Source organism: Brassica napus, chromosome A5 (genome assembly GCF_020379485.1).
Source record: "Brassica napus cultivar Da-Ae chromosome A5, Da-Ae, whole genome shotgun sequence".
NCBI lineage: Eukaryota > Viridiplantae > Streptophyta > Magnoliopsida > Brassicales > Brassicaceae > Brassica > Brassica napus.
Genome location: NC_063438.1, coordinates 24,625,748 through 24,645,981, shown reverse-complemented (window position 1 = coordinate 24,645,981; position 20,234 = coordinate 24,625,748). Strand labels below are relative to the sequence as shown.

Genomic DNA, 20,234 nt, shown 5'->3' with positions numbered 1-20,234 from the left:
CGAAAACCAAACTAATTAATTTCATTTTTATTATGCTAAGATTCGCGGGTTATTTATTTTTTAGGACAAAACACTAAACGGCGCCGTTACATGTGTCTTCTTCTTCAGTAAAAAAAAAAAACTTGTGTTCTTCAAACTGCTGAAAGGTTTCAACTTTGAACACAAGAACGAAACTTCCTCGCTCGTTCTCCTCTACTAGCATCATCTGAGATCCAAATGATTTGATTCTACACCGACGTCCAGATCACGGAATCACGTTCATGAACTTTTATTATTATTCTATCAAATTCAAATCACACTCGACCTTTCCTTCGTCTCTAGCAGATCAGAGGAAGAAGATATAAACTTCAAAGTCGTTGTTTCTCTGATTTGGTTTCTGCAACTTGCTCGATTCTTCTTCTCTGACTGACCCTTGTTTGACTTCGAGGTACAAGTTTCCTCCTTTTATCTTTCATGGAGTTTCTTTCTTTCTGTTGTAAGGGCTTTAGATTAAGGTTTTAGAGAAGTAATCTTTTTGCTTGCTTTTATATGATTCTTTCCCTTAATGTGAAGTAACCGTTACCCACAACCACAAGACTCTGCCTTTATTGGCTTTGAATATTATAACTGTCATTGAAACTTAGATCTCTTACAAGAAGTTCCTCTGTACCCAGGTTGCATTATCCTTGGTCCATGTTTTGGTAGCACGAGAGGGTATGAGTCATTGTAAATTGCCGGCTCTAATCGAAGCACAAGTTGAAGTAAGCACAAGATCATTCTTATCTCTTGTCTGAGTTTAATGTGTGGGGGTAATGTTAGGATGCTTTACTGTAACAGATGGGGTCGGTTAATGAACTTGAGCACAAGAGTCTATTTAGAAAAGAAGAAGACGCCACGCAAGCTAAAGCAGCTTCTTTGATGGAGCAAGGATCACTTTCTCTGAGTTTCCCTGAACACGCAACCAAGTCGCCAAAGAACAGTGTTCTCAGGAGTATTAAGATCGTGATTTTTTCTAACAAACTCAATATGTTGTTACCTTTCGGTCCTCTAGCGATATTGGTTCACTACATGATAGATAGTAAGGTAAGTGTACTAATACTAGTAGTTTTATTTCATGTTGTAAGAGTTGAACCTCAAGAAATGATTGTTTCCCTGGCCTCAGGGGTGGGTGTTCTTGCTGAGCTTAATAGGCATTACACCATTGGCTGAACGTCTAGGATATGCCACAGAGTAAGCACTTATTATAGCACAAACTTAACCGTACCATTGTTCTGTCTATGAGACTTATGTGTAAGTATTGGTTTATTTGAAACAGGCAACTAGCTTTTTACACTGGACCAACTGGTATGATGACTTGGTTCTTCTTTAACAGGCAGTTCCTTTGTTCCATGATTTTTTTTGATATTTTATTACAAATTTCACAGTTGGAGGACTCCTAAATGCTACATTCGGGAATGTGACAGAACTAATCATATCTATCTTCGCTTTGAAAAATGGAATGATACGTGTTGTTCAGCTGACTTTACTAGGATCGATTCTGTCTAACATGTTGCTTGTGCTTGGCTGCGCTTTCTTCTGCGGTGGTCTAGTGTTTTACCAGAAAGACCAAGTCTTTGACAAAGTAATGATCCCTTATCCAACTTCTTCATTGTATTCTCTTCTGACATTTGTTCTCCTGCATCCAGGGAATTGCAGTTGTGAACTCAGGATTGCTTTTGATGGCTGTAATGGGGATACTCTTCCCTGCCGTTCTTCACTACACTCACAGCGAGGTTCATGCCGGATCATCAGAGATGGCCCTGTCGAGGTTCAGCAGCTGCATAATGCTTATAGCATATGCCGCTTATCTCTTCTTCCAGTTAAAGAGCCAGTCTAATAATTCTTATTGCCCTCTTGAAGAGGTTTGTTGTTTTGTTTCAAGATAATCCATTCTAATGTATATAAAACCAATTGGTTTGTGTAACTCTATATATGCTTGTGAACTCTAGGAAACAAATCAGAACGAAGAAGCTTGTGGTGAAGATGAAGATCCTGAGATCTCCAAGTGGGAAGCTATCATATGGCTCTCGATCTTGACTGCTTGGGTCTCCCTTCTCTCTGGCTATCTTGTTGATGCCATAGAGGTAATCAACATTGCGTCTTCCTAGTTAACTTGGCTTAACATTCACTAAGTTATGTAACTGTTTTTATCAGGGTGCATCGGTCTCTTGGAACATACCGATAGCTTTTATCAGTGTCATATTGCTTCCTATTGTTGGGAATGCAGCGGAGCATGCAGGCGCTATCATGTTTGCCATGAAAGATAAACTGGTAGGCAGAGTAGTTCTTTGGTTTGTAACATCTATAGACTCTTTATTCGTCTTGAGACATGGTTGAACTTTGTTTTGACGTCTACAGGATCTTTCCTTGGGAGTGGCTATTGGTTCCTCTATCCAGATCTCCATGTTTGTGGTATGTTATTGAAAGAGAAGTATATCATCTTTGGCCAACAAGAGGCTTGTTCAATGAGACAATGATCTCTGTTGCTGGTTGTATATGGCCAGGTCCCGTTTTGTGTGGTGATTGGATGGATGATGGGTGAACAGATGGACCTGAACTTCCAGCTTTTTGAGACAGCGATGCTGTTCATCACCGTTATAGTAGTAGCTTTCTTTCTCCAGGTGGGGTAAAGAAGTCCTTGGAGGCTAAAATAATAAGTCACCTTTTAGATTTGATAATGGTAAATAGAAAACTAATAAGTGATGATTGTGTCTGTGTATGTAAACACAGGAAGGGACATCGAATTACTTCAAAGGGTTGATGCTCATTCTTTGTTATTTGATAGTAGCTGCCAGTTTCTTTGTACACGAAGATCCTCATGAAGGTTAGTTTGGTTGGTTCATTTTAATACCTGAAACGAGTTTCTTTGCATTTAACAAAAACAATCTAATGGACTTTTTCATATTGCTCTCTTGTATTTTTTTTTTTTTTTTGGTTAGATGCTTTATAAATACCGTGGAAGAGAGTCTGTTGTGAAGCAAGGTTGGTCTTAACTAAAAAGCTGATGATTTCATGAACACGAAGATGTAGATCTGATTCTAATGTGGCTTGTTTCCATAAACTTGAATTAAGTTAAACGTTTTGGAAGTTTTGTTGGAATAAGTAAAGGTTAACTCCTTTTGGCTCCCTCCACAGTAAAATTAATATCCTTAAAGTTACAAGTTTTGTTAATTTACAATGGTCTTATGAAAAGTTTGGAAATTGATTCTTTGTGATTTGTGATTATCCATTTTTACGAACGATAGTGAAAATTATATCAGTAAAAAAAGTTCATACGGAATACCAGTGTACTGTACATTAGTAAAAAGTTAACACGTAAATGGTTTTCGTACTGATTTCAGATTAGACTGAAGTGAACTACTAATATATACCGAGTTCTGGTGGCTAGCTCCATCTGTTGACGGAAGATATCAATGTTGTTTCGTGGAAACTATCAACCAAGTCGTTGTAGTATAGTGGTAAGTATTCCCGCCTGTCACGCGGGTGACCCGGGTTCGATCCCCGGCAACGGCGCATTATTTTTTGTGTACTTGTCCCGTGGGCTGTATCTATGACTGAAAAGGCCACGGACATCAATTTCTGCAAAAGCATTAGGAAATTTCTGAATGCTAGAGATGTTTAAAGAGGTAGATAATTTGAACATTCTAGTAAAACACTCAACAAAAATGTTAACTTTCTGATTCAATACCTTCACAGCTGAATCCATTAAACATTGTTATTGAAAGTTGAATCTAAATAAAGTAGTTATATTTTAATGAGATTGATTATATTTACCATGAATTTGTTTAGTGCGAGTTTTAAAAAAATTAAAATAACTGGATTATTAGTTATGGGACCATTACCATAACAAAACGACGTGGGTTTTTTTGGGGATAATAAAGTAGTGCACAGTATGTCTCTGTGTCCGAAAGATAACGTTAATTAAAAATAATCTCTTTGAAAAAGACAAACATGCCCTCATGAAATAAAACTGTGTGAAGATTGGAGACGCATCTAAAGCAAGGGTGAACATGTAAAACAATATCTGAAAGCCAAATCTGGTTTATTAACTTATTGACATTTGGGTTAATTCACACACTAGATTCCGATAAAGTTTTCGATAAATTTATTTGGCTGTTCAATCTCTCTCTCTCTCTCTCCTTCCCCGTTTCGATCATCATTGAAGATATATTATTTTAAATTATCTAACATGACCCCGAAATTGAAATTAGGAGGACTATATTTTCGGATTTGCTCCTGAGATTTCTCAGAAAACAAAAGAAGTGTGTGACGATTCGGTTTCGGTTTGATTCCTCCTAAGGTTCGTACCACCTCCATCTATTTACTTCTATATATATATATATTTAGATGTGATTGTTAGGGTGTTTGTGTGTTGAATTTAATTGTTTCAGATGTGTTTCTTTTTTTTTCCTCCAATTCTGTCGGATTTGTTTTATAGGTTAGCTTTCCAGATTCTAATGCTTGTATTGAATTCGTGTGATTTTGAACTTTTTTTATTATAAAAAGTGTGTCGGAACTGGATTACGATGGTTGTGTTTTGTCCTGATCTTCGGTAAGTTCATGTTTTGCATATGCAGGTGCAGGTGCCTTAAGTTTACTTTCTAAAAAAAAAAATAAAAAAAATGTCCAATCACCAAAGAGGAGATGATGATGCTGGGGAGTACATGGAAGAAGATGTAGATGATCATGAGATGCAAGATGTGGAAAATGATGATATGGATGACGAGTTCCGTCGGGGTGATGGTGCATCAGATTCTGACGTCGAAGAGTTTGACTACTCCGTATAGTTTCTTTGTGATCTTTTTTTTTTTTCCCCATACCTTATTACTAATCTCGTGTTCTTCTATGGTTTTAACAGAATAATAAAATAGCTGACACATCGGCAGAACAAGCTCGGAAAGGGAAAGATATTCAGGGGATTCCTTGGGACAGGCTTAGCATCTCTAGAGATAAATACAGACAAACTAGGTTACTACAGTACAAGAACTATGAAAACGTCCCTAACTCCGGAGAATCATCTGAAAAGGTAAAAAAACTTTTTTTATTCTCTCATCTCTCTTTTTTTTTTAATTAGCACATCCTCTAATTAATATGCATCAATTCAGGTTTGCAATGTCACACAGAAAGGGGGGCAGTTCTATGGCTTCTGGCGTAATTCAAGATCTGTCAAATCTACTATCCTTCACTTCCAGGTTCCTTTTTTGGACTTAGGTGATAGTCTTCCTAGTAATGAAAAGATGCCATCTGATCAAGAATCTTGATTTGGTTTCATATAGTTGAGGAACTTGGTGTGGGCAACATCCAAGCACGACGTCTATCTTATGTCAAACTTCCTGCTGACGCATTACTCTTCTCTAACGTCTGGTAAGAAGGAAGTTCTCAATGTTCGCGGTCATGTTGCACCATCCGAGGTTTGTTTTTCCACCAGAATGTGAAGTTATTATACTTAGAATGCTACTATAGTATTATAACTTTGATTGGTTGGTGCATTTAGAAACATCCTGGAAGTTTGCTGGAAGGGTTTACGCAGACTCAAGTGAGTACACTTGCTGTAAAAGACGGCTTTCTTGTCGCTGGTGGCTTTCAAGGAGAACTTATATGCAAGGTAAAGAGTCTCTAGATATATTTGATTATTGACTAGTAGTCATATGCATTATTATTGACAAAAAGCTTCATCTCTTTCTACTTTCCACATTGGTTTCAGCATCTTGATAGACCTGGCGTCAGCTTTTGCTCTCGTACCACTTATGATGATAATGCTATTACCAATGCTATTGAGATCTACAACAAACCCAGGTTTCTGCTGATGGGTTTACATTTAAATTATTAGAGTCACTGCTTCTAACTTAGTTTTTGTCATCTGTTCATAGTGGTGCCCTTCATTTTACTGCCTCGAATAATGACTGTGGAGTTAGAGATTTTGACATGGAGAGATACCAGCTTGTTAAGCATTTTTCCTTTCCTTGGCCAGTGAACGTAAAGTCCTTGCTTCTCTCATAGTTTTCCTTTTATTTTGGCATAACTCTGAAGTTTCAGTTAGGCGAATGATGTTCTTCTGTCTTCCATTTGTTGGTAACAGCACGCATCATTGAGTCCTAATGGTAAATTACTAGCTATTGTTGGCGACAATCCCGAGGGCCTTATAGTAGACCCCAACACAGGAAAGGTACAAATCTTTTCGATCCTGAACTCAAGTGTGTAAGTTAGTCTCAAATGGTTGGTCACCACTTTTATAATGCCAAATCTTTAAAACTTCATCTACAGACGCTGGAAACACTATCAGGACATTTTGACTACTCCTTTGCCTCAGCGTGGCATCCTGACGGAATCACTTTCTCAACTGGAAACCAAGACAAGACCTGCCGTGTATGGGACATCCGCAACCTATCTCACTCCGTTACTGTCTTGAAGGGTAACCTTGGAGCAATCCGGTCGATCCGCTACACGTCCGATGGAAAATACATGGCCATGGCCGAACCGGCAGACTTTGTGCACGTCTATGACGTCTCAAAGGGGTATGAAACAGAGCAGGAGATCGACTTCTTTGGAGAGATATCTGGAATATCATTCAGCCCTGACACAGAGGCGCTCTTCATTGGGGTATGGGACCGCACTTATGGTAGCCTCCTTGAGTATCATCGGCGCAGAAACTACACCTATCTTGATTCGTTTCTTTAAGCGAAGAAGAGAAGTATACACAACCCGTTCCAAGGAATAAAAGAGAGCTCATACAAAAGCAGAAGCATAGAATATAATGGATGTCTTAAAAGGTGTAAATGATGTGTTATGCAAATGCTATTGTAGTTACTGTCTTTTTGTTTCCTTTGCCGGCGGCTTGCATGTTGTTTCCTTGTGAATTCTGAAGGTTCAAGATGTGTACAGTAAGTAGTGTTGGTTAGTTGTTTCAATTATGAAAACATGAAGTTTCTCACAAAAAATTGTGTTGCCTTGAACGCATTCTTGCCAAATATGACATGTTGGCTTAAAAACATTCATTGCATTATTAATGGGAAATTAGGTCCAATATACAAGAAAAAAACAAAAATTCACTAACTAACCAAAATCACCCATCCTTTCTTTATTTTTGGTTATTTCTTTTTTTGAAAGAATTTTAAATTTATTCAAATCAAAAAAACCTGTTTACAGAAAAAACTGCTTCCTTTTCTATACACCAGACTTATAGATTAAACTTTAAAAAATTTCATAAACTCAAACTCTATCTTCTTCCAAACCACACTTCCATGGTCTTCTCATACTTTCTGCTATTTTTCCTTCTCAATGATGTGATTCTATTCCTAACCAACTTGTCTAATCTTGCAATCAAACAAGCTGCTGGCTGAGATGTTTCACCAACCCTTCTCACATTTCTCTCATGCCAAACTGCATATAGCACTACTTGGAAGCTATACCTCAGTAGAAATGTCAGATTTCTCTCATGTAGACCATTTGCCAAGAACTGAATGATCTGAGACCATCTATGTAGACTTCTATTGCCCGCCAAATCACCAATAGTTCCATACCAAACTTCTCTAGAGTAAAGACACTCAAAGAATAAATGGTCTCTAGATTCAGTTGCCGAGTTACATAGCCAGCAGGATGATATGGCTCTAGGATTCCAGCGAAGAATCCTATCACCCGTTGCTAGCCTATCATGAACTGCAAGCCATGTTATGAAGGAGAATTTAGGAGTACCTTCCTGGAACCAAATGCCTTTGTGCCACATCACTCTTGGCGATTTAATTCTGATCAGCTCCCATGTTTGAGACGTGAGGAAGCCTTCCTTATAGTAGCCTGTCTCCCTTTTCCACAGACATACATCTTCCATCTGATTAAGGCCTCGGTTTCGCAAAGCCATAATTTCCTGCTCTATTTGTCGGGAAACAGGGTCTCTGTGATCCCTAGCTCTGTATGTCTGAACAACCCTCTCAACTGTAGAATTTATAGGTATGCCAAGCATGAGACACCCTCTCTCTCCAGTTAATTCAATCAATTTACCCAATTGGGACCATCTTTCAAACCAAAAAGATGTAGTAGAACCACTGTTAATCTCCACTTTAGTTAGCTGCAGAGCCAGCGGTCTGAGCTGTAATAACTTCTTCCACATCCATGATCCAAGACTACTCTTCTCCTTCACACTCCAGAACGATCCTTTACGTATAAGATACTTCCAAATCCACTGCACCCATAAAGATGATCTTGCAGTCAAAATTCTCCCAATCAGCTTCAAACAAGAGACTCTATTTGCTTCCAAAAGATTTCTCAAACCTAATCCTCCCTCTTCTTTCGGTTTACATACGTCTATCCATGCAATCTTTGCTTTCTGAGCTAACAGTGCCGGGCCAGACCAGAGGAACGCAGAGCATATACTATTAATTTCCTGTATACACATATTTGGCAAACGGAACGCTGCCATCCAGAAATTGATGATGCTATATAAGACGGAACCAATCAACTGCAGACGACCCGCAAAGGTGAGATGCCTTGCAGTCCAGGAAGATACCCGAGCTCTTATTCTAGATATAAGAGGACTATAGTCTCGCACCGTCATTCTTTTAGTTAATAGAGGTAAGCCGAGATATCTTACCGGAAGAGAGCCTGCTTCAAAAGGGAATTGATCCAGTATAGAAGCACTATCCTCTGCTTTAACTCCAGCCAGATATAGAGTAGACTTCTCTAAACTGATATTAAGCCCCGACATTCTCGCAAATTCTTTAAAAACCGCCAAAATGCCTTCAATAGATCTCTTCTTTCCATCTGAGAACACCAATACATCATCCGCAAAGCAAATGTGAGTCAGGTTCAACTCTTTACAATACGGGTGGTAACCTATTTGCTTTTCCTTTGCAGCTTTATCAAGAAGTTTTGACAAAACTTGCATGCTTATCACGAATAGGTATGGAGATAGTGCACAGCCTTGACGCAAACCCCTCTTGCTATTGAAATATCCCGCCAACTCGCCATTAATCTGAATAGAGAAAGATGCCATCTCAATACACCTTTTGATCCAAAGGATAAACTTTTCAGGTAGATTCATAGCTTCAAGAACCTTCAGCAAAAAATCCCACTGCACTGAATCAAATGCTTTAGAAATATCCACCTTTACTGCACATCGCTCAGTCACAGTCTCTTTGTGATAACTCTTCACTAATTCAGAGGCAAGCAATACATTCTCCATGAGCAGTCTATCTTTGACGAAAGCTGACTGGTTCAGAGATATAAACAGAGGAAGCAGTTTCTTCATACGGTTTGCCAGAATCTTTGATATGACCTTATAAATGACATTACAACATGAAATAGGCCTGTAGTCTTTCATGCTTACAGCTTCAGTGTTCTTCGGAATAAGCGCCAGAATCGTTGAATTAATACCTTTTGGTAGAAATCCTTTATCAAAGAAAGACTGCACGGCAACTACAAAGTCTCTTCCTGTTATCGCCCATGTAGCTTTAAAAAACTCACTTGTATACCCGTCAGGACCTGGTGATTTGTCCGCTGCCATGGAGAATAATACTTTCCTCACTTCTTCCACTGTCACCACTCCTGTTAGCATGTTCCTATCCTCTCCAGTGCATTCATAATTCAGTAGTAGCCTCAGATCTTCTACACTCTTTCCACTATAGTCCGTTGGGACATGAGTCAGAAAGTTGAAGAAATGATCCACTGCTTCCTTCTTTATGTCCTCTTGATTATCTGCTATAGAACCATCACTTCTCTTTATTTCTCTTATAGCATTCCTTATTTCTCTTACTCTCGCTGCTCTATGAAAGCTCTTGTTATTTCCATCACCCACATCTAACCAGTGTATCTTGGCCCTCTGACTCAGCACTTTCTCCTCTAGTCTGGATAAAAAAGACCATCTCCCATATATTGCAGCTTCAGCTTCCATATTACTCTGACTTGGGTCTATAAGCGTTTTGATTTGAGCCTCACACAAATCTTTATACGCATCCTTTGTCTTCTTGCTTATATCCCCCACCTTCACCTTACTCAAATCTCTTAGTAAAGGTTTCAACGCTTTCAACTTCTTTTCTTTGACAATCTGAATAGAGCTGAGGTAGATATGAATAGCGGTTCAGTACTTCGCCAGAAACCATTAACCACTTCGAGAAACTCAGGCATGTCCACTAGAGCATTAACAAACTTAAAAGGCTTTCTCGGCTTCATAATTTCAGATTTTATCATCACCCTGCATCTATGATGATCAGAGCAGCCTCCCGCCTCAAAGACACAGTATGACTGAGGATAATTATGCATCCAAACTTCATTTATCAGTGTGCGATCTAACTTCTTGCATATAACCCCAAGCTCCCTTTTATTGCACCATGTAAAGAGAGGACCCTGATAAGACATATCCAATAGCGAACAATACTTCACCACTTCTTGAAAATCTTGCATTCCCAAAGCATTATGAAAAGAATCCGAATCAGAATGTTCCCCTCCGTTAAGTATCTCGTTAAAATCCCCCTGAACCATCCATGAAGCCTTTTTTATAATAGGCGAATCCTGATGATCTTTAAGATCCCTCCAAAGCTCTTTCCTCTCCTCTACCAAATTCAACCCGTAAACAAAGGAGCAAAAAATCTCTTCCTTCATCCCCTCCAACAAAATAGAGCAAGTAATCAGTTGCGCACTTGTAAAACAAGGAGTAACTCTCACCCTTTGACTCCATACAATCCATAATCTTCCCAACCTGCTATACTCGTAATTTGTAATATATGACCATCCCGGAAACACTTTCTCTATAATTCCCTTAGCTTTTTTCTCCTTTACTCTTGTTTCAATCAGACATCCAAACTGAAAACCACTCCTTCTTACCCATTCTGCTACCACCAAATGTTTTGAGGGTTGATTAAAGCCTCTCACATTCCAGTAGAAACCAGACATATTTAATGACGTCGAGGTTTCTTCTTCTTCAGATTGCTAGGACTTGAATCCTGAGCTTTCTGATCCGTTTTACCTCTTAGATATCTGTGATTCATCTTTGAGTCTCTAGGTAGTTTTTGTCGTACTACCAGTTCTTCTTTCTCTTCTATTTCCTCTCCAGAATCCTCAGCTTCTAATAACTTCTCTTCCTCCAACAACTCCTCTCCCTCTAATAACTCTTCTTCCTCCTTACTTTTTTCATTTATTTCTCCATCTTCAGCCGGTGAAAGAACTTCAAAACGAGACTTTGTAAGAATAGAAACTTGTCCAAATCTAGGCGGTGATCGACTTGCCTTCCCCGGTGATACATCTAACCACTCAGCTTGATTTCCTTCTCCTTTTTGATTCCCCTCTGATTCTGTCTCCTTTGTTTTTCCACCATTTTCCTTCTCAGGTGAGATTGATCCCCTCCTCTCTTCGTGATTACTCTTAGTTTCTGACTCTTTCTGTTTTTCCATTCCCTCCTTATGAGCCTCCTCATTTTCCTTTTCTTTAGTTATACCTTATCCATCCTTCTTTTCCACTCCCCTTATCTCTTCTTTATCTTTTTGGCAATTTTTCCCCGAGTGACCCCATTTATCACACTTCTCACACTTAGTTGGCAACCACGGATATGTATATTCCACCAAAACATCCTCTCCTTGAACGTTGAAGTTCATCCTTCTTGGCAGATCCTTTGTTAAATCCACCTTAACAAATATTTTTGCCACATCCAAGTTTAAACATTGAGCTGTCTCTGGGTGTAGTCTAACAGGCACTCCTATTGGACTTGTCACGAAGCTTAGTCCTTGCCACGAGAATAACTTCAGCGGGACATTTTTGACATGAACCCACATTGGAATTGATTGCGTTGGGGGCTTCTCCTTCTCTATCACCGGAGACCATTTTGTTACTACCACCGGAACTCCAGCTAAATTCCACATTCCTCTCCTTAGAACCCTTCTCCTATCATCTTGATTCATAATCCTGAATTTCATCATAGTAGAGTTCACCTCAAACACCTCTATCTTCTGAGCCTTATCGTTGATCGTCCATATCTTGTTGATTATCGCATGAACTTTGCCAATATGAGGAGCATCATCCAAAAATTTTCCAATGAGAAAATCATCCCACAGAGGAGCTACATCTTTTGTTATCTCTTCCGGAACTGTTACCGATCCAATACCATCCTTCATCTCGACTTCTACTTCATACTTCTTCAGAACCTTTTGACCTTGGACCGCTCCAACCCACGAACCTTTTAATCCTCCATAATTCACATCCCTTTGATCGCCTTTCCTCTCCCTATCCAATCCCTTAGGAGCTTGATCTTTCGATCCTTCACCGTCGAAGATTGTAATACCCAAAACCTTCGTCAAATTCTGAGTTAGGTCCGATAGATCCAAAACTTGCCGTGCTCCTTGATCCAAACCCTGCGCCTCCCCCATAGATGCACCATCTCTCACCGGAGATAATGGTAAATCCGGCGGATCCGCCGTACTCATGCCGTTATCGAACGTCGAAACTCCAATCGCCTTATCGCCTCTTTTGTCGCCTCTTTCGATACGCAGCGTTTTATCCTGAATATTGAACATGTTGATTATCAAACAAGCTTTTTATATGTTGGGAGAACATGTTGAAACTCTTGAAAACTAACAACAAAAATGGGATTCAAGAAACATGTGTTAAATAAATGATGTTCCCTACCCCATTTCAAAAAATGTATGTTTTAAATTTTTCCACACATATTAAAAATATGTTTGATCTTAATTGTAAATGCATTATTTTGTGTTTAACTATATTTTCTATAATTTTTATCCATCGAAGTACAGTAAACATGATTTCTTTTCAAAATTTAAAATTTTACATTATTATCTAATAAAAATATATCTTCTTAAAATACTTTTTTTTTAAAACATGAATTAATTTGGAACGGAAAGAGTAATAATAGTTCATTCAAATTTCTGCAACAACATAAGATATATCCAAGTTGAAAACAGAAACAAAAAAAACAAACAAACGGGATATCATGAATCAAAATAGCAAGAAAGACATAAATGCGCAGTTAGTAACCTCTTTTACTAACCCTACAACCATAAACATGACATGTTCTGCAAACTGATCAATGACATTATAAATATTCATTATAAAAGAAAGAGAACTTGTCCAGAGAAAGAAAGAAGAAAGAGAAATGTAATAAAGAAAGAAGAAGACAACAACATAACAGAAGAAATAAAAGACTACTGAGCCATGGTGGCGGCTGCAGAAGCAGAAGCTCCATCAGACTCATGTGCAGACTCGTACTCCAGCATGATCTCAGTTCTGTACCTCTCCCCATCCATAACTCCTTTGTCTCGATAAACCTGTAAGAAAATGGTATCAGATTATAAGCAAACACTTGGTTAAAGGATTTGATTTGATGATAACTATAAGTAAGTGACCTGTTTCTTAGGTTTGTAGCCACTCCTGCGGAATTTGGGTTTCTTAGAATCAACTTGAGTAGTCTCTATGGCTTTCTTCTTAGCTCGGCGCTGTGATGCTGGTGGCATGCCTGAAGGTGGTGTTCCCATGGCTTGTTGGGGCCTTTTAGCATGATGGTAAAGCACTCCTTTCAGCACTTGAGAACCGAATTTCATCGTCACCAGGTATCCACCTTCGGACGTCGTCCCATCAATGACTCCGTCTCCCACATCCCCAATCTGCGGTTCAACAGTGCCTGCAAGTTCCATAAGGTGGAAATTCAATAAGTCGCAAAGTGATACAAAGCCACAGAGTTAGAGAAACCTTTTTTTAATACCTTCCTCGAGGGACAAGCTCTCCATTGCTTCCTCTGAAAAACATAAGAGGTATGGTGTCTCAGCATGTTACAAAGTAAAGAGAAAACAAGAACATGAGTGTTGTAAAATGTTTTAAACCTGTGAGGAAACTAATGAACCTTAATGTCAAATAAAAGGTCAAATAGACATGACTTACGGACAAGATCTTCGTAGTTGACCTCCGCAGAGGAGTCGTCAGTGTTGTTGTGGTTGTCTGGAACCACCTGAACCAGTTGCGAGGAGGGTGAAACTGTTGACATCTTTTTTTTTGCTGTCTTGGTGAATGGAGAGTTTGTGAGGACCTTATTATCTTTATAATAAATCAGTTCCTTAACACCTAAGGAGAAAACATAAGGTCCGAATGTTAGCTTGTGTAACAACTACGTTTGCGTTTCTGATATACACAAATATATGTAGAGATTTTCGTAATTATTAACTATGGTGTGGTTGTAAACATTCAAAGCTTTAATGATATTTAAAAAATAAATGTAATTAATTAATTAGATAAGTATTGCTGATGTGTTAATGACTGTTTTAGTCTTAACAAGACTAAAAAGATACAAATTAAGATTGTTTCCCTTTTTTGGCTAGATACATATCTATATACATTGACTAGATTAGTGAGATAATGTTAATAAAGCCCATTGATTAGTTAATGAGTTTGTCTAACCACACGGCCCATTAAAATAGTATACTTATTTGATTTTTTGGTGCATTTAGAAGGTGTTAGTGGAATTAATTTTTAGAATTTAAATAGTAGTGTTATTGATTTATAGATTTTCATATTCTCACTAAAATCTAAAAATCATTTGTTATTCGAAAGTTTGGATTTTAATATTTCTGTAAATTTATTAAAGTTACTGTTATTGAGAATTGTATTCTTAATTATTTAACTCATAAAAAGTACTACATATATCCTTTGGATTCTAAAAAATATTTGAGTTATTTATTTTTATAGATTGTTACAAAATTTTCTCCAACTCATTCCAAATTCAACAAGTATATATACTCTTCTAATCAACAAAATCTATATAAATCAAACTCCAACTAGCAGCCCCTTAGAAACACCATGGAAGTTTGCTGGAAGAGTTTACACATATAAGCACACTTGCAATAAAAGACGAATAATTGCCGGTGGATTTCAAGGAGATCTTATATGCAAAGTCAAGAGTCTGGATATATTGATTATTGAGTAGCCATATGCATTATTATTGACAAAGCTTCATCTATTTCTACTTTCCACTTTGGTTTCAGCATCTTGATAGACCTGGGGTCAGCTTTTTCTCTCGTACTACTTATGATGATAATGCTATTACCAATGCTATTGAAATCTACAACAAACCCAGGTTTTTTGCCTCTTTCTTTTGCTGTCCGCATTAGATTGTCACTGCTTCTAACTTCGTTTGTTGTCTGTTTCTTACTGGGGAAAACGGTTTATTCATATTCACACTATGAAAGCGGAGAAAATATATATCTAGAGTATATTAACGTGCTAAAACATTCGTAAACTAAATAAAATTTTGAAGTTCATACCTAAACTTATAATAAATAGCTAAAACATGCCTCGTAACTGACACGTGTCAGTCTATACTAAAATATATTGATTTATTTTCTTAAGTTATTATATTTTAGTCCTTATCATTTTATTTGTTTGTAAAGTGCCTTAAATAATTAAAATTATCAAGTTGACCATATTTATAACTTCAAAAATTTAATATAAGGGGATATATAAAAAAAATATTTTTTAGTTTATTTAAATAATTATTTATCATATATATATAGAACAAAGATATAAGAGTCTTTTGCCACTTAATGAATAATGTTTTTTTTTTAAATATCTCTTTAGTGGTGGTAGACATGAATAATTCTTATACCAAGAAAGTGGGAAAACGTAATTTGTGGTTTTGAGGAAAATGTGATTTACGGTTTTGACGGAAAAACTTAATTTTGCGATTTTTTGCAAAAATCATGATTTTTTGGTTCTAACATAGTTTTGGCGAAAAATGTGATTTTACGATTTTGGTGGAAAAACATAATTTTACGGTTTTGACGCGAAAACATGATATATGGTTTTCCGGGAAAAAAATATTTCACGGTTTTGCGGGAAGCGTAATTTCATGATTTTGGGGGATATGATTTTACGACTTTAGCCTGAAAATGTGATTTTGCAAATTTGTAGGAAAAACATCTTTCTACTTTCCACATTGGTTTCAGCATCTTGATAGACCTGGTGTCAGCTTTTGCTCTCGTACTTCTTATGATGATAATGCTATTACCAATGCTATTGAGATCTACAACAAACCCAGGTTTCTGCTGAAGGGTTTACATTTAAATTGTTAGAGTCACTGCTTCTAACTTAGTTTTTGTCATCTGTTCATAGTGGTGCCCTTCATTTTACTGCCTCGAATAATGACTGTGGAGTTAGAGATTTTGACATGGAGAGATACCAGCTTGTTAAGCATTTTTCCTTTCCTTGGCCAGTGAACGTAAAGTCCTTGCTTCTCTCATAGTTTTCCTTTTATTTTGGCATAATTCGGAGTTTCAGTTAGGCTAATGATGTTCTTCTGTCCTCCATTTGTTGGTAACAGCACGCATCATTGAGTCCTAATGGTAAATTACTAGCTATTGTTGGCGACAATCCCGAGGGCCTTATAGTAGACCCCAACACAGGAAAGGTACAAATATTTTCGATCCTGAACTCAAGTGTGTAAGTTAGTCTCAAATGGTTGGTCACCACTTTTATAATGCCAAATCTTTAAAACTTCATCTACAGACGCTGGAAACACTATCAGGACATTTTGACTACTCCTTTGCCTCAGCGTGGCATCCTGACGGAATCACTTTCTCAACTGGAAACCAAGACAAGACCTGCCGTGTATGGGACATCCGCAACCTATCTCACTCTGTTGCTGTCCTGAAGGGTAACCTTGGAGCAATCCGGTCGATCCGCTACACGTCCGACGGAAAATACATGGCCATGGCCGAACCGGCAGACTTTGTGCACGTCTATGACGTCTCAAAGGGGTATGAAACAGAGCAGGAGATCGACTTCTTTGGAGAGATATCTGGAATATCATTCAGCCCTGACACAGAGGCGCTCTTCATTGGGGTATGGGACCGCACTTATGGTAGCCTCCTTGAGTATCATCGGCGCAGAAACTACACCTATCTTGATTCGTTTCTTTAAGCGAAGAAGAGAAGTATACACAACACGTTCCAAGGAATAAAAGAGAGCTCATACAAAAGGAGAAGCATAGAATATAATGGATGTCTTAAAATGTGTAAATGATGTGTTATGCAAATGCTATTGTAGTTACTGTCTTTTTGTTTCCTTTGCCGGAGGCTTGCATGTTGTTTCCTTGTGAATTCTGAAGGTTCAAGATGTGTACAGTAAGTAGTGTTGCTTAGTTGTTTCAATTATGAAAACATCAATAAAGTTTCTCACAAAAATTTGTGTTGCCTTGAACGCATTCTTGCCAAATATTACATGTTGGCTTAAAAACATTTATTGCATTATTAATGGGAAATTAGGTCCAATATATAAGAAAAAAACAAAAATTCACTAACTAACCAAAATCACCCATTCTCTCTTTATTTTTGGTTATTTCACAAATTGATTATCAAAACAAGCTTTTTATATGTTGGGAGAACATGTTGAAACTCTTGAAAACTAACAACAAAAATGGGATTCAAGAAACATATGTGTTAAATAAATGATGTTCCCTACCCCATTTCAAAAAATGTATGTTTTAAATTTTTCCACAGATATTAAAAATATTTTTGATCTTAATTATAAATGCATTATTTTGTGTTTAACTATATTTTCTATAATTTTTATCCATCAAAGTACAGTAAACACGATTTCTTTTCAAAATTTAAAATTTTACATTATTATCTAATAAAAATATATCTTCTTAAAATACTTTTTTTTTTAAACATGAATTAATTTGGAACGGAAAGAGTAATAATAGTTCATTCAAATTTCTGCAACAACATAAGATATATCCAAGTTGAAAACAGAAACAAAAAAAAACAAACAAACGGGATATCATGAATCAAAATAGCAAGAAAGACATAAATGCGCAGTTAGTAACCTCTTTTACTAACCCTACAACCATAAACATGACATGTTCTGCAAACTGATCAAAGACATTATAAATATTCATTATAAAAGAAAGAGAACTTGTCCAGAGAAAGAAAGAAGAAAGAGAAATGTAATAAAGAAAGAAGAAGACAACAACATAACAGAAGAAATAAAAGACTACTGAGCCATGGTGGCTGCTGCAGAAGCAGAAGCTCCATCAGACTCATGTGCAGACTCATACTCCAGCATGATCTCAGTTCTGTACCTCTCCCCATCCGTAACTCCTTTGTCTTGATAAACCTGTAAGAAAATGGTATCAGATTATAAGCAAACACTTGGTTAAAGGATTTGATTTGATGATAACTATAAGTAAGTGACCTGTTTCTTAGGTTTGTAGCCACTCCTGCGGAATTTGGGTTTCTTAGAATCAACTTGAGTAGTCTCTCTGGCTTTCTTCTTAGCTCGGCGCTGTGATGCTGGTGGCATGCCTGAAGGTGGTGTTCCCATGGCTTGTTGGGGCCTTTTAGCATGATGGTAAAGCACTCCTTTCAGCACTTGAGAACCGAATTTCATCGTCACCAGGTATCCACCTTCGGACGTCGTCCCATCAATGACTCCGTCTCCCACATCCCCAATCTGCGGTTCAACAGTGCCTGCAAGTTCCATAAGGTGGAAATTCAATAAGTCGCAAAGTGATACAAAGCCACAGAGTTAGAGAAACCTTTTTTTAATACCTTCCTCGAGGGACAAGCTCTCCGTTGCTTCCTCTGAAAAACATAAGAGGTATGGTGTCTCAGCATGTTACAAAGTAAAGAGAAAACAAGAACATGAGTGTTGTAAAATGTTTTAAACCTGTGATGAAACTAATGAACCTGAATGTCAAATAAAAGGTCAAATAGACATGACTTACGGACAAGATCTTCGTAGTTGACCTCCACAGAGGAGTCGTCAGTGTTGTTGTGGTTGTCTGGAACCACCTGAACCAGTTGCGAGGAGGGTGAAACTGTTGACATCTTTTTTTTTGCTGTCTTGGTGAATGGAGAGTTTGTGAGGACCTTATTATCTTTATAATAAATCAGTTCCTTAACACCTAAGGAGAAAACATAAGGTCCGAATGTTAGCTTGCGTAACAACTACGTTTGCGTTTCTGATATACACAAATATATGTAGAGATTTTCGTAATTATTAACTATGGTGTGGTTGTAAACATTCAAAGCTTTAATGATATATAAAAAATAAATGTAATTAATTAATTAGATAAGTATTGCTGATGTGTTAATAACTGTTTTAGTCTTAACAAGACCAAAAAGATACAAATTAAGATTGCTTCCCTTTTTTGGCTAGATACATATCTATATACATTGACTAGATTAGTGAGATAATGTTAATAAAGCCCATTGATTAGTTAATGAGTTTGTCTAACCACACGGCCCATTAAAATAATATACTTATTTGATTTTTTGGTGCATTTAGAAGGTGTTAGTGGAATTAATTTTTAGAATTTAAATAGTAGTGTTATTGATTTATAGATTTTTCATATTCTCACTAAAATCTAAAAATCATTTGTTATTCGAAAGTTTGGATTTTAATATTTCTGTAAATTTATTAAAGTTACTGTTATTGAGAATTGTATTTTTAATTATTTAACTCATAAAAAATACTACATATATCCTTTGGATTCTAAAAAATATTATAGTTATTTATTTTTATAGATTGTTACAAAATTTTCTCCAACTCATTCCGAATTCAACAAGTCTATATACTCTTCTAATCAACAAAATCTATATAAATCAAACTCCAACTAGCAGCCCCTTAGAAACACCATGGAAGTTTGCTGGAAGAGTTTACACATATAAGCACACTTGCAATAAAAGACGAATAATTGCCGGTGTATTTCAAGGAGATCTTATATGCAAAGTCAAGAGTCTGGATATATTGATTATTGAGTAGCCATATGCGTTGCGCAAAAAAAAAAGAGAGTAGCCATATGCATTATTATTGACAAAGCTTCATCTATTTCAACTTTCCACTTTGGTTTCAGCATCTTGATAGACCTGGGGTCAGCTTTTTCTCTCGTACTACTTATGATGATAATGCTATTACCAATGCTATTGAAATCTACAACAAACCCAGGTTTTTTGCCTCTTTCTTTTGCTGTCCGCATTAGATTGTTAAGAGTCACTGCTTCTAACTTCGTTTGTTGTCTGTTTCTTACTGGGGAAAGCGGCTTATTCATATTCACACTACGAAAGCGGAGAAAATACATATCTAGAGTATATTAACGTGCTAAAACATTCGTAAACTAAATAAAATTTTGAAGTTCATACCTAAACTCATAATAAATGGCTAAAACATGCCTCGTAACTGACACGTGTCAGTATATACTAAAATATATTGATTTATTTTCTTAATTTATT

At 37.1% G+C, this 20,234-nt stretch overlaps 5 protein-coding genes and 1 non-coding gene across 7 annotated transcripts; 4 read left to right on the top strand and 2 right to left on the bottom strand.

The window, feature by feature from the left end:
• The first annotated feature begins 65 nt into the window (after positions 1-65).
• LOC106452330 (vacuolar cation/proton exchanger 2-like) lies at positions 66-3,233 on the top strand. Its single transcript, XM_048779904.1, has 13 exons — positions 66-427; positions 654-740; positions 817-1,062; positions 1,142-1,209; positions 1,295-1,323; positions 1,404-1,600; positions 1,665-1,880; positions 1,968-2,102; positions 2,173-2,289; positions 2,377-2,430; positions 2,523-2,639; positions 2,749-2,842; positions 2,958-3,233. The coding sequence occupies exons 2-13, from the start codon at positions 696-698 to the stop codon at positions 2,966-2,968; spliced, it is 1,329 nt and encodes a 442-aa protein (XP_048635861.1). The 5' UTR covers positions 66-427; positions 654-695; the 3' UTR covers positions 2,969-3,233.
• A 226-nt stretch (positions 3,234-3,459) lies between these two features.
• Positions 3,460-3,531, top strand: TRNAD-GUC. The gene has a single exon. It is a non-coding gene; the product is annotated as a tRNA-Asp (tRNA).
• Positions 3,532-4,081: 550 nt separating this feature from the next.
• LOC106452329 (uncharacterized WD repeat-containing protein C2A9.03-like) lies at positions 4,082-7,009 on the top strand. 2 transcript variants are annotated; one of them, XM_048779902.1, is made up of 10 exons: positions 4,082-4,318; positions 4,596-4,799; positions 4,877-5,044; positions 5,124-5,210; positions 5,295-5,429; positions 5,513-5,623; positions 5,723-5,814; positions 5,889-5,994; positions 6,098-6,184; positions 6,283-7,009. In XM_048779902.1, exons 2-10 carry the CDS (start codon positions 4,641-4,643, stop codon positions 6,694-6,696), a joined length of 1,359 nt encoding a protein of 452 aa, XP_048635859.1. In that variant the 5' UTR covers positions 4,082-4,318; positions 4,596-4,640; the 3' UTR covers positions 6,697-7,009. The 2 variants fall into 2 exon arrangements, with proteins under 2 accessions (XP_048635859.1, XP_048635860.1); XM_048779903.1 differs by having other exon boundaries at positions 4,087-4,318; positions 4,602-4,799.
• Positions 7,010-13,036: 6,027 nt separating this feature from the next.
• Positions 13,037-14,105, bottom strand: LOC125609073 (high mobility group B protein 10-like). Its single transcript, XM_048779905.1, has 4 exons — positions 13,891-14,105; positions 13,715-13,747; positions 13,359-13,633; positions 13,037-13,280 (listed from the first exon to the last, which is right to left on the bottom strand). The coding sequence occupies exons 1-4, from the start codon at positions 13,991-13,993 to the stop codon at positions 13,158-13,160; spliced, it is 534 nt and encodes a 177-aa protein (XP_048635862.1). The 5' UTR covers positions 13,994-14,105; the 3' UTR covers positions 13,037-13,157.
• A 1,687-nt stretch (positions 14,106-15,792) lies between these two features.
• Positions 15,793-17,183, top strand: LOC125608699 (uncharacterized WD repeat-containing protein C2A9.03-like). The gene is made up of 5 exons (XM_048779150.1): positions 15,793-15,802; positions 15,913-16,039; positions 16,114-16,219; positions 16,322-16,408; positions 16,507-17,183. The coding sequence occupies exons 1-5, from the start codon at positions 15,793-15,795 to the stop codon at positions 16,918-16,920; spliced, it is 744 nt and encodes a 247-aa protein (XP_048635107.1). The 3' UTR covers positions 16,921-17,183.
• Positions 17,184-17,786: 603 nt separating this feature from the next.
• On the bottom strand, positions 17,787-18,962 carry LOC125609075 (high mobility group B protein 10-like). Its single transcript, XM_048779906.1, has 4 exons — positions 18,728-18,962; positions 18,552-18,584; positions 18,196-18,470; positions 17,787-18,117 (listed from the first exon to the last, which is right to left on the bottom strand). Exons 1-4 carry the CDS (start codon positions 18,828-18,830, stop codon positions 17,995-17,997), a joined length of 534 nt encoding a protein of 177 aa, XP_048635863.1. The 5' UTR covers positions 18,831-18,962; the 3' UTR covers positions 17,787-17,994.
• Between the last annotated feature and the right edge of the window lie 1,272 nt (positions 18,963-20,234).

Bases quoted from the DNA above. Each gene is read 5' to 3' on its own strand.
- LOC106452330 (XM_048779904.1), top strand. From the start codon at position 696: ATGAGTCATTGTAAATTGCCGGCTCTAATCGAAGCACAAGTTGAA. The intron at 741-816 runs GTAAGCACAAGA...TTACTGTAACAG, and splicing joins TAATCGAAGCACAAGTTGAA to ATGGGGTCGGTTAATGAACT. The intron at 2,103-2,172 runs GTAATCAACATT...TGTTTTTATCAG, and splicing joins ATCTTGTTGATGCCATAGAG to GGTGCATCGGTCTCTTGGAA.
- LOC106452329 (XM_048779902.1), top strand. From the start codon at position 4,641: ATGTCCAATCACCAAAGAGGAGATGATGATGCTGGGGAGTACATGGAA. The intron at 5,430-5,512 runs GTTTGTTTTTCC...TGGTGCATTTAG, and splicing joins GTCATGTTGCACCATCCGAG to AAACATCCTGGAAGTTTGCT. The intron at 5,995-6,097 runs GTAAAGTCCTTG...TGTTGGTAACAG, and splicing joins CCTTTCCTTGGCCAGTGAAC to CACGCATCATTGAGTCCTAA.
- LOC125609073 (XM_048779905.1), bottom strand. From the start codon at position 13,993: ATGTCAACAGTTTCACCCTCCTCGCAACTGGTTCAGGTGGTTCCAGAC. The intron at 13,634-13,714 runs GTATTAAAAAAA...TGGAACTTGCAG, and splicing joins GAGCTTGTCCCTCGAGGAAG to GCACTGTTGAACCGCAGATT. The intron at 13,281-13,358 runs GTCACTTACTTA...ATTTTCTTACAG, and splicing joins GCTACAAACCTAAGAAACAG to GTTTATCGAGACAAAGGAGT.
- LOC125608699 (XM_048779150.1), top strand. The intron at 16,040-16,113 runs GTTTCTGCTGAA...ATCTGTTCATAG, and splicing joins GAGATCTACAACAAACCCAG to TGGTGCCCTTCATTTTACTG. The intron at 16,409-16,506 runs GTACAAATATTT...CTTCATCTACAG, and splicing joins TAGACCCCAACACAGGAAAG to ACGCTGGAAACACTATCAGG.
- LOC125609075 (XM_048779906.1), bottom strand. From the start codon at position 18,830: ATGTCAACAGTTTCACCCTCCTCGCAACTGGTTCAGGTGGTTCCAGAC. The intron at 18,471-18,551 runs GTATTAAAAAAA...TGGAACTTGCAG, and splicing joins GAGCTTGTCCCTCGAGGAAG to GCACTGTTGAACCGCAGATT. The intron at 18,118-18,195 runs GTCACTTACTTA...ATTTTCTTACAG, and splicing joins GCTACAAACCTAAGAAACAG to GTTTATCAAGACAAAGGAGT.